Source organism: Meles meles, chromosome 15 (assembly GCF_922984935.1).
Source record: "Meles meles chromosome 15, mMelMel3.1 paternal haplotype, whole genome shotgun sequence".
In the NCBI taxonomy this organism is placed as follows: domain Eukaryota; kingdom Metazoa; phylum Chordata; class Mammalia; order Carnivora; family Mustelidae; genus Meles; species Meles meles.
Window position 1 is genome coordinate 15011310 of NC_060080.1, and position 12665 is coordinate 15023974.

Sequence of the window (12665 nt, forward strand, 5' to 3'; positions counted from 1 at the left end):
TTGGCAAATTAGTCTATCTCTCCAAGCCTCACATTCTTCATCAAACAAATGAAGATAATAATCAAACTTACTTCCTCAGAGTTGTGAGGATTAGAAGAGATAACACACATCAAACATGCAGGACAACACCCGATTGTGCGACTCACATCACTCCAACTCAGAACTGACCCAGCGCTCTCTCACTGCAGACCTCTGAAGGGACACAAGTGCCGAAGAGACTAAGCACCCCCATGCCTTGTCTGGTTGCTGAATTTCTTGTCTATCTCCCCAGGCCCTCTACTTGAGGCAGGAACTGCATCTTGCGCACTGCCAGTAAGCATTTCCTGAGCCAACGAACAGATGAACTTTCGGCAAATCATTTTACCCAGTAAGAGCCTTCTTCATCTAAAAGTGAGGGCTATGTAATATCTACGAGGCATGGTAGTAAATGCCTTTTGCATAATGCAAAGTAAATGCTTTGCACAAAATGAAGGTCAAACTCTTTTCAATGCAGTCTTAGAGAAAGAAATTCTCAAAAGATGGTCAGTGAAGGCCGAAGTAGAGGCTCAAAAGGGTATCTGGAATCAGAAATGGATTATTTTACAAAGCCTAAAAAAAAAAAAATAGGATAGTGGCTCTGCAAACAAAAGCTACAGAAGTATCCTAGAACTACAAAACACTAAATTGTCAAATATTTCTTTGTTCCTCTGTTGATAATATAAAAACAATGACAACAACAACTAGCTACCGTTTTTTGAGCTCATGATCCTAGCACTGTGGTGAGTGCTTTTTACATGTTACCTTAGACAATAACAATCCTGGAAGATAGGTACTATTATTTTCACATTTTATAGAGGCAAAAAAAAAACGAGGCTTGTAAACAAGAAAGGAAAATGAAGCTCAGAAAGGTGAAGGAGCTTGTTTAAAAGTGGAACAACTGACAGAGCAGGGTCGATCCACATTCCTAAAAGGGACACTACACTGTCTGGTGAAAAAGGAAATCCCAGCCAAGCCAGCAACAGAAACACCGTTGCTTTTTAAGAATTACCTTCATTATCTCATCCAAAAGAACAGATTTAATTTCTAAATCCTCGAAGTTACAAATATATCCAGAAGTCTGAATGGGCTCCTTTAAAGATAAAAACAAATGTTTTGTTAAATTGTACAAAATTTTCCTTCCTTTAATATATGATTTTATATTTTATTACCAATGTTTACAAACCAACAGAAAAGTAGAAAGAATGTCATTAACATCCATATACCCATCATCTAAATAATTATTAACAATCTGCTAAATATGCTTCAGTCAATTTTTTGGCTGAAGTATTTTAAAGTAAATCAAGTAAATTTATAGACAATCATGACAGTTTTACCCCTAAATATTTCAGTACATATCTCTAAAAGATATAGATGTTCTTTGTTTTTTGTTTTTTTTTGTTTTTAAGATTTTATTTATTTATTTGACAGAGAGAGATCACAAGTAGGCAGAGAGGCAGGCAGAGACAAAGAGAGGAGGAAGTAGGCTCCCTGCCAAGCAGAGAGTCCGATGTGGGACTCGATCCCAGGACCCTGAGATCATGACCTGAGCCGAAGACAGAGGCTTAATCCACTGAGCCACCCAGGTGCCCCAAGATATAGATGTTCTTTAAAAAAAAAAAAAAAAAGATGCTCTTTACATGGCCACATTACTATTATTATACCTTATGTAATCAATATTAATTCCCTAATAGCAGCTAATATCAGTCCAATTTTTCTCAATCCAAAAGTGCCCGATACCATGAGATAATTATTACTCATGCAATGCAACATTAAATTTAATTCTTAATAAAACTGACAAACACTATATTTGTAATTAAGCTCATATATCAAAGAAATCTTGTACCATACGGAAAAGTCCATCCTCTGTAACATTAGCCAGATAGCACTCCTGATAGATTTTCTATATAAGAAGACTTAATTTGCCAATATGTAAATATACAAGTCTGTTACACAAGCCTCTTATTCTACTGTTATACAGGCTTATAGAAAAAAAGTGTAGTAAATGCATATTACAATGTAAAGTAGCTGCCCTAAATCCCTATAGAAAAAGTAGGTATAAATATTAGGTAAACAAAAAAAATAAACTCTCAATATACTTACTAACTCCAAGAAAGGATAAGATAATATCTAGTAATGGAAATAATACCAGAATGCAATTTTTTAAATGTATGTGTATATCTATATCATGAAACAGAAAGTAAGCAAAATCCAAAGGAATTAACATATTAAATTTATAACTCTGAAACTTAGTTCTTTATATGTAGAAACTACAAAAATTATAATAGGAAGATACTAAAAAAATGGAAATTACAGGTAAAAATGGAATCAAATTTAGTTTTAGTATGTCAAACTTTAAAAATAAGGCTCTTGCATACAAACTACATCTGTTTATTGAGTCTTAAAGTGATTATTTTCTTTTAAAAAGTAAAAATTGTTGGGGGCACCTGGGTGGCTCAGTGGTTTAAGCCGCTGCCTTCGGCTCAGGTCATGATCTCAGGGTCCTGGGATCGAGTCCCACGTCGGGCTCTCTGCTCTGAAGGGAGCCTGCTTCCCTCTCATTCTCTCTGCCTGCCTCTCTACCTACTTGTGATCTCTCTCTGTCAAATAAATAAATAAAATCTTTAAAAAAAAAAAAAAAAAAAAAAAAAAAAAGTAAAAATTGTTACGGGGCCTGGGTGATTCAGTCAGTTTGGCATATGCTTTCATCATGATCTCCAGGTCCTGGGATTGAGCCCCACATCAGGCTCCCTGCTCAATGGACAGCTGCTTTTCCCTCTAACCCTTCTCCCTGCTTGTGCTCACTCTCTCTCTCAAAAAAAAAGAAAGAAAGAAAAGTAAAAATTGCTGATTATATGAGAAATTTTTACAAAAAACCTTTATTTCTGAAAAAAATTATACTATGTAAAGGCAAATAATATGTCTTTATGAGCAATGAACACACAGAGAGAATCAGAACAAAATTTAATTCAAAAAGAAAGAATATGGGCACCTCGGTGGCTCAGTTAGTTAAGTGACTACCTTCAGCTCAGATCATGATCCCAGAGTCCTGGAATCTAGTCCTGCATTGGGCTGCCTGCTCGGCAGGGAGTTTGCTTCTCCCCTTGAACTTCCCCCTCTCATGCTCTCTCACTGTCATTCCCTCTCTCTCAAATAAATAAATAAATACAATCTTTAAAAAAAAAAGAATATAATGACATATTTCTTATAAATTATAAAGGCCTTTTGTACACCTGGATTATTTTGATACTACATGTGTATCCAAATATACCTACAAAATTGTTTTATATTTGGCTATGTGAAAAAACAAAGCAAGGTAGCCAAAAAATAAAGTCAGAAAAGATGATGTGTGGATAAAAAGTTATACCAAAAATAAAGAAAAAGGAAGAAAATACAGGAAGGAGGAGAAATTAAAAAAAACTAAGTTTTCAAAATAATCTATTGGCATGTAAGTAAATCTGCAAATATTTGTGTAATTCAGATTTTAAAAAAGTCTTCTGGGGTGCCTGGGTGGCTCAGTCAGTTAAGCGGCTGCCTTTGGCTCAAGTCATGATCTCAGCCTCATGTCGGGCTCCCTGCTCAGCAGAGAGCCTGCTTCTCCCTCTCCCTCTGCTTGCTGCTCTGCCTACTTGTGCTCTGTCTCTGTCACATAAATAAATACATAAAGTCTTTTTTAAAAAGTCAACTTCTGCTTGATCTCAACTAATTCTCTTTATTTTCCAAAATTCACTAGATATCCACCCACATTTCAACTGAATATGAAGTTTTAGACCAGTGGCTGACAAGGGCAGGACACACCCCTAGGTAGTGTGCAAGAAATTTAATTTTATCAAGAAAGTATTTAAAGCTTCACTAATCTATACTATATTATGTCCTCTTATTCAGTACATAAGTCAGAAGTTCCCATAAAATGCAAAATATAACAGGTACCCTGAAAGTGCTTATTCCCTCAATCCTCGCACATTGTGACATACTGAAGTTCGTACATACCTAGCTAAGTGGATTTAGGGATTACAGTTTCTCATTTTGAGCTAACCCTCATAAATTGGACATGTGGTTTAAAAATCCTCCCACAAAGAATCTGGATTAGCGGGATACCGATAATGCAAGGACAAGCAAACAATACAAGGCAGAACAGTCACCTCCCTCGCCCCTCGCACAGATTCCGGGGTTATTATCCACATTACAAAGTGAAAACAATGACAGTCTAATCAGGTCTGACAAAAAGTCGGTTAAAAAATGGAAATTATCAACAAGACTATGAAACATGAGACCTACACTAAGTTAATAATTCCACACTCTATTAAAGTGTACATTATGTTTGAGAAACTAGCTAAAGGTAGCATGACCCATAACACCATGACATTTTAAAATAAAGTTCACTTCCTGTTATTTTTTTTCTCAGTCTTTTAAAATTTCTTTTTTTTTTTTTTAAAGATTTTATTTATCTACCCGACAGAGATCACAAGTAGGCAGAGAGAGAGAGGGAAGCAGGCTCCCCGCTGAGCAGAGAGCCCGATGCAGGGCTCGATCCCAGGACCCCGGGATCATGACCCGAGCTGAAGGCAGAGGCCCCAACCCACTGAGCCACCCAGGCGCCCCAAAGTCTTTTAAAATTTCTATTTCAGGGATGTGATTCATAATGTACTAGATCATGTATGTAATTTCCAAATAAATAATTATGCACATATGAGGGAATACATACAGAAGTTTGGAAACCCCTTGCTTGGTAAAGAAGTGTGTCAAAATGAGAGGGTGAGTGACAAAAATATGAGATATGAAAGGAAAATGAATATGAAATAGCATCAGTGAGAGGGAAGATTGAAGAAAAAGACTAGAAGAGCTGAATTAGTACCTTGAGAGGATCACTGGAGATAAAAATAATCAAGCAGGGAATATCAACATCAAATACTCATTTCCAAACTCTCAAAGAAAACGTGCTTTATCAGTGAATTACAACTTCACATACAAATGGCACCTTCTTTTCGCATATAATCTAAAGAAAACTCTACAACTTAAAAGTATGAATCTAGAATTCATAATAACACTCAAATGGATAAAAATACATTAACTAGTATCTGTCAATTGATAGCCTATCTCCTGAATAACAAAAGAATAGGATGCCCTAAAGCAGCCCCAGTAAATTCGGTTTTGAAGAGCGTGTTCTTATTGACGTGATCAGTCAATAAGCAGCTACAGGAATGAACAGCACGGTAACTAACCAAGCAGGCATCACAGCCAGCCAGTGTCCTGATGAATGAAAGAATAGCAGGATTTATAAAGAAATCCAGTCAGTGGTAAGGTTGAAAGAAATGCATCTAGCTCTAAATCCAACAGAAACTGAACTACTCGCCAAGCCAGGAAACAAACTCAAAAAGAAAAAAAAAAAAAAGCCGATCAGTTACAACTAAGAATCACTTTGCACGAGGCCAAGATATCTTTTCCCCTGGTGCTAGACTCAGCACGTGTGCTACACACACATTGTGAAAGCCAGGCATAACACTCTACTTATCCAGGCATATGATTTCTGACTTAGTACACACGGGGCCCACGACGGAAAAAGGACCCCAACATTCAAAAAGTATTCCTCTCCCTTCCTCGGGGTAATCCTGTGGTTACCTATCAAATTTTAACACTTGTTTTGTGGCAAGCATCAAATTTCCCTTGGACCCGTGACAGAAGCCCCTGCTTACAGGTTAAATGCAGCAGCCCTGAATGCCTTTCCTTTAAACCATACTCAGGGACTAAAAATTACAAAGATCCTTAAGGCTCCTAAAAGCTTTAACAAAGCCTTTGGGAGCAATTTATATCAGGTCATTTTCCAACCCAAAGATCGTGAGTAGAGCCAAAATGGGGAAATGTGAAAATAATTTAGGATATTAAAGGGACAAATAATTTACCACTAAATAAATTACTCTAGAAGATCTTTGGCACCTCAGGGGCCCAAGCATGCAATTTCTTTCCAAAAATCAAACTGTAAATCCACACATCAATTAATGACATACAGCATTTATCAACTTATCTCTTACTATTTACTTCTGTTGGGTACAGCAAGCATAGAGAAAATTCCAAACTGAAAACCATTAATTATTCAAAAATTATATAGAAGGTTTATTTCAACGAATCAATATTTGATTAGGCTACCTCACAAATTATTCTGAATTTCCTAAGCATGAATGCTAACAGCTGATGCAGAGCAGACCAAGTGACAGGAAAATTCCAAGCTTAAAAATTAGCTGATGTGAGCTGCAAGTAGAAAATCCAAAAATAACTTAAAAATTAGTGAGCAAGGGGCTTCCTGATACTCCAGACAGGGCAGTTTAATCACTCCACACTTACATATTCATAAAATTATCAGGGTGAAAAAGGCCAGGATTCATGGTTGAGAGAGCGGTTATGAATATAAATAAGACCAAGGCAGCACAAATTCAGGTGCACAGAGAGGCAAAAGAGAAGAAAAGCACAAAGACATTTCAAAACCACATTTCTTTGGTTAGGTTGTTTTAAGCAATTCTGGTAATGTTACTACTGACTTTCCTTTCTTTCTTACCTCTGACAAGGAAAACATAAAGACTATATATTAGAGACCCATGGCTCCATCTTTTAAAAAGAACAGACAAATGCTTAGGAAGTGCCTTTCAGAGAAAGCAGAGAATACTTAAAAAATCAGTATTATTCCCACTTAAGACCAAACACGTTGCAATTCCACAGAGATGTTTCTATTTATTTTCAGAAATTCATGCAATCAACACCAACAAACCTCTTAAGGAAACAAAAGGGAAATCGGTTTCAGTATCTGGCTTATTATTTATGTACTGCTAATGCTCCTTTCTTGTGTTTACCTCAGGATCCAAGTTTCTGAAAACATACATTCTTGTCTTCTCCATCATTGCAAACAAATCTGGATTGTCTTTGGCCCACTTCATATCCCAGACATCTTTCCGCTCCAGTTTTAACAACTCGCCAATGACTTGCTGTCCCGTGCTGTCTGATACCCGAGCATCCAAGTCAAAGAAAGTTAAAATGCCTGAGATGTCTATGATAGCCAGACGACTACAAATAATGGCATTGGAGAAGGGAAACAAAATGTAAAATGATGATCAGAAATCACAAATATAATTACCCATTACTGTTCTGCAAAATCAGTTCATCTGAATCTGGGAAGAAGGCAGAATTGGCTTTAAAGAAATAACTGGTTTTAAACACATTTTTACAAATTTGATAGAAGACTTGGACTACTCTCCATTTTGCTCCCTTGTGAGGAAAAAATATCCAAAGGAATTAAAGCAACTGACATGCAAACAATTTAAAGTATTACATCAGAATTTCTATATTTTGCCCAATTAAGGAAAAACATCTAAACAAAGTATAATAAATACAACTATTGAAATATAAACATAGTATAGTAAAATCACATGAGCTATAAGGCAAGTTTAAAATAAACACACATCTTTGTATTTTTATATAAATCCAACAATCCTAGTTGATAACTTCTAAACCCAATAACTACATGAGGAGAATTTTCAGACTTACCTAGAGTTGCAGTTCAAGGATAACTGGTAAGCTCGACAATTAAGGGAATATTTTTGAATTAAACCAACATTGGGAAGACTATATCTCTGAATGATGCCAGATTCACGACCCTATGGAAATTATTTTTGATTATAAAGCATATTTACATAATGAAATTAAATTACAAATACAGGTCTCTCTATATGTCCATACATTTGTTTCCAAAACCAAAGTGATGGTGTCATAACTAATTCCCAATTCTGATGTTAAATCACATTACTGATTACATATGTATCTTCCAATTTAATCAAACCCTTTCAAAGTGGCTGAAGGGGATCTAATTTTTTTTCAAGTAGCATTCAAGAAAGAAGTCAGAAACCTAGCTGTTCCATAATACATAAATGCTTATATCACAAGAAAGAAATAACAAGGGTTGTTTACATTTGTTGTCTAGGTTAATATGCAGGGTACATGAAAAGCTCAAATATAAAGCACTTATTGAGTTAAATTTCATATAAAATCATGTAAGATCACCATATGAAACAGTTGTTATTGAAAGAAAGTCTGTATTTTTCATCTATAGCCACCTATCTGATACTAGTTAGTGGCAAAGGGAGATGATCAGAATGCAATGATACAATGACTATTAATTTAAATGGTTCTAAAAATAAAATATAGGGCCGCCTGGGAGCCTCAATGGGTTTAACGTCTGCCTTCGGTTCAGGTCATGATTCCAGGATCCTGGGATCGAGCCCTGCATTGGGCTCTCTGCTCAGTGGGAAGTCTGCTTCTCCCTCTCCCTCCATCTCCTGGTTCAAGCTCTTTCTCTATTGCAAATAAATAAACAAAATCTCAAAAATAAATAAATAAATAAATAAAACAGTATAAATTACTAAGCAAATCCGTGCAAGCCTTAACAGACCAACAGTTGGTGTAATAATCAAGAGAGAACTGTGGTTTTCAAACCCTTCTGTGCCTCTGGCCATGACAACAGGACAAAGCAGAGGGCCCCACTCAGCCAATCTTTCCCGCTCCCCATTTTAATCAGAGTGGCATTGTTTTTGCAGCCTGATTCTCAAGAGGGGCCAATCAGAAAGGCTGGAAGAGGGAGGGGGATATTTTTTAATGTATAGAAGGGCAGTATGGGTTTCAGAAGGTTTACCATATTGGAGAATGAAATAAAATTTTGTTTTGGAAAAAAGGGGTCCTGTGGTTTCAAAGGTTTGAAAAAGTAATCGTTCTAAAACCTTCTACACTTCAATGGTGAAAAGAAGTTTAAAGTGCAGAAGATATTTTCTCCATTAAACTTCTGGCTGGTATTAAACTATCTGAGTACGTTTCTTTAGGTAGACTCTGTCATTTAGGAATTATGTCAGTTTTTGTGATTAATATGAGTTGTAGTTTATTTATTTCTGCAAATGTCAGAAACACAGCTAACACAACAGTAGCAACAAAAATCTGCCATACAACAAAAAAAATCTAAAAAGAAAAGAAGAGGCTCTATAAGACAAACTGCTATAAAAATCCTGATGAGGGAAAAAAAAAAACTACCTTCTTAGGACTTTGTCCCCCACAAAATTATCTAATGGCTAAAGAATGTAACTAAATACACACTATTAAGGCTCTGATTACATAATTCAAATTCAAGGACTCCACCAGCATTACTAAAGTAAAGTAAACATTTAGTTCTAAAATTAATATTTTCAAATGTTAGAGCTCAAGAAAAGACACTGTAACAGTGACTTTATTTGAAAACTGCCCTAGACTTCTTCGCCTTACTGGTTAGCAAACACACTACCTCTTCATTTTATGTTTTCTGAAAGTAGCTGAGCCAAAACCCTTCTCTAACACAAAACAGAAGGCCACAGAGAGGAGGGAGCTTTCGAAGACCTGCTACCACGGTCCAATCCATCCCACACCTGCCAACCCTTGTGTGGCTCCTTCAAGCCAGTGTCAAACTCTCCCCAGTGGGCCACTATTCTACCAATTTTAAAGACAGCTATTTTTGCAAATGCTTAACAATTTGTGAGGCAATCTTTAAAACTTTCTTACTTCTTATGTTGGACTTAGTAAGCTAGGTGCCCACAAGATGATATTCAAATCCGAAACATATTACTTGAATCTATTTTTATAATTTAAACAATTATTATTCATAAAATCAGTTTGCTTCGAACTTACCACGATCAGTGTCTTATCAGATGCAGTTACGGCACAAATCGGATCCCGGGTACCCTAAAATAAATCGTTATCCTTTAACAAATATTTATTGAATGACTAATCTGGCATAAGGTAGTAGGCAATTCACCAAGAAAAATCCTCCAATATATTTACAGATTTAACATTTACTCAATGAGCACCTACTATGTGCTAGACACTGAACTAAGCCCTGGAGACGCTCAGATAAAATCTTTCCCTTCGGGGATTCCTCAAAAACCTCCTGCGGAAGACAGCGAGCCCGACACCTTATTACAGTACAGTGTGTCACAAGTAGAGATGTGCTCAGGAATTAGGAGAGCGACAGGAAGGAACATCTCACATACACAGAAAAGCGTAGGGAAGCAAAACCCTGAGCTCAGACACAAAAGTACAGATGGTGGAAGGACAGACAGCTCATGCCAGAATGAGCAAGGGCAAGTAGTAGCACAGGACGGCAACAGCCTGGATGGATCTCAAGGGCTTACATGCTTCGTGCGAAAAAGTCCATTTCAAAAGGTTACATGTTATATGATTCTCTTCATTTGAAAAATTCTCAGAGTGACAGAACTAGAGACAGAAACAGATTCATGGGTGTCGGGGGGCAGGGACAGGGTGGAGAGCAAGTGCAAAAGTGGAGAACTAGCATGAGGCAAGTCTGTTCCCGATGGTGAGATTTCATAAAACCACACGCATACATGTACATGTCAAAACTAGTGAAACTGAGTAAGGAATCGGGTGGGAGTCCAGTTAAGAGTGTCATTACCAATAGCAATTTCCTGTCTTTGATATTATCCCACAGCTACAGAAGATGTTACCACTGAGGGAAGCGGGGTAAAAAGGTTCTATGTGCTATCTGCGCAACCTCCCAAGAGCCTATTATTGTTTCAACAATGGTTTTAAAAATCGAGGGGAAAAAAGCAGGCTGAGAAAAAAGTCTTCAGAATAGACATTTTTTAAAAAATTACTAGAATAATATGCTATTCAGTAAAAAAAAATTATTTCTCAGATGTCAAAATAAAGTTACAGTATTTCAAAACTTACAGATATTGACATTTGCTGCAATCACCTACCTGAATTGCTTTACTATAATCAAGCACCCCATCCACTGATCCAGAAGGAGTATCATCAACATGATAAATTCTGGGGGGAAAAAAAGGTGATCGTTTCAAAGATGGTCTAAGTACAGGTTATGCCATTTCACAATCTCTAGAACAATTAAAGGACTGGATGACACCAATGAAAGTCAAAGGTCAGAACAGGAGGTCTCCCAGGAGATCATGTGACCACCTTCCATCTCTTAAAACAAGTAGAGTACTACAAGAAAGGCCAATTTGAGTGTTTCAGAGCCAGATCAACCAGATCAACCAGATCTATGTCCCATTTCTACTTATCAGCTGGTGACCTTTGGCAAATAATTTAAGCTCCTGTGTCTTAGTTTCCTCTCTGAAACAGGATTAATAAGAGTACTGACTAGGCTTACTGTAGTATCTAGCACATTAGACGTATTCAATCAATGATGGCTTTTCTTACCATCATCCACCATATTTTACAGATAAGGAAACTGAGGCCCAGAGAGAACCTGCCCAATCATTAGAACTTGTAAGTGTATCCCAGATAGAAAGAAAGGGAGATGCTGCCATCTTAAAACCAGAATATCTTTAGCTGGCTCTCAGAGGAACTTACTCTACGAAGAGGCTAGACTTTTCAGTTCCAACTTTATCCTAAGATCTCCCAGCAGCCTGTGGCTCTCTTACTTACCATTGCTACCACTGTCACATGCTCTCCTGGAAAGAGGCCAGATTCTTTCTAGTTAGACTTCAGAACTACTGAGAAAGCAAGATACAGTATTTTTCAACTGTTCTGGGGGTTTTGTTATGTTTTGTTCAGACAGGGAGAAGTGGGGGAGAGGCGGGGGGGGGGGGGGGAGACAGAGAGAGAATTTAACTGTCTCCATGCCCAACACAGAGCCAGATGCGGGGCCTCAATCTCCCAACCCTGAGATCAGGACCTAAGCCATAATCAAGAGTCAGACACATAACCAACTGAGCCACCCAGGTGCCCCTCGACTGTTTTTTTTTTGTTTGTTTGTTTGTTTTTTTGCTTTGTTTGGGGTTTTTTTAGTTTGTTTTGCTTCCACATGAATTCACATATCTAAAATATTTACTGGGGCCATTTCTCCTATCTTAGCACAAGAGTGAGTCTTAAAGGGAAGGGAAGATGGCGTTGAGATCTCACATGTGTGAGGGAAGATGATCTGACATGACCCCTGCTGCCCACTCCCACCAACACAGGCCTACACCCTGATTAAGAATTATTAGCTTAGAACAGTCAGCAAAATGCTTTATTTAAAGGCTTAGGGTAACAACAAAAGGGCAAAAAGAGTATCACCCACAGAGACAATATAACTGACAAAACACAGTAAATTCATCTGCACCTTGGAACTTACTAAAGGGAATCCCCCCATCCTAGCTCCTAACTTCTCCATGTGGTAGAGCCCCCTCTATCACTTAACCCCAGCCCTACTCGAATCCAGGGCAAGAGAAAGAAGCCAAGTGATCACTTCGCCCCACCTAAAGACTTCCTCCCTGAGAACATGCCTCTCCTATGGAGATTGATACTAGAATCACCCCACCCTTCTGGAAAGACCCATACAACTAACCCATAAGAATGAAGCTTTGGTTAGATATTCAACTGAATAATCATATTTATGGTTTATCCTAATATGGTAAGAGTAAATGAGTGAGAATAGCTATTTCCTTATAAAAACACAGATTTCCACTCTTTATCTCCAAGGGCTGTCTTTTATTACACCACGCTACCTCTCATTTATTTTGATAAATTTAAACAAATAATTTGAAAGGTTTTGAAATTAATGGAAAAATATTATTTTTAGTAACCAAAACAATTTACAGTTCTCAAGCATGACAATTTATAATTAACTA

At 37.2% G+C, this 12665-nt stretch overlaps 1 protein-coding gene across 2 annotated transcripts in view; it reads right to left on the reverse strand.

Annotated features, from left to right (window-relative positions):
* WDR35 (WD repeat domain 35) overlaps positions 1 to 12665 on the reverse strand; it is a 65190-nt gene that overhangs the window by 12633 nt on the left and 39892 nt on the right. For both annotated transcript variants that reach the window (XM_045980041.1, XM_045980040.1), the window contains 5 exons: positions 10794 to 10863; positions 9706 to 9759; positions 7549 to 7658; positions 6858 to 7068; positions 1028 to 1108 (listed from right to left, as the gene is read on the reverse strand). In XM_045980041.1, the coding sequence (XP_045835997.1) occupies positions 1028 to 1108; positions 6858 to 7068; positions 7549 to 7658; positions 9706 to 9759; positions 10794 to 10863 (526 nt within the window). The remainder of the gene's footprint in view (positions 1 to 1027; positions 1109 to 6857; positions 7069 to 7548; positions 7659 to 9705; positions 9760 to 10793; positions 10864 to 12665) is intronic.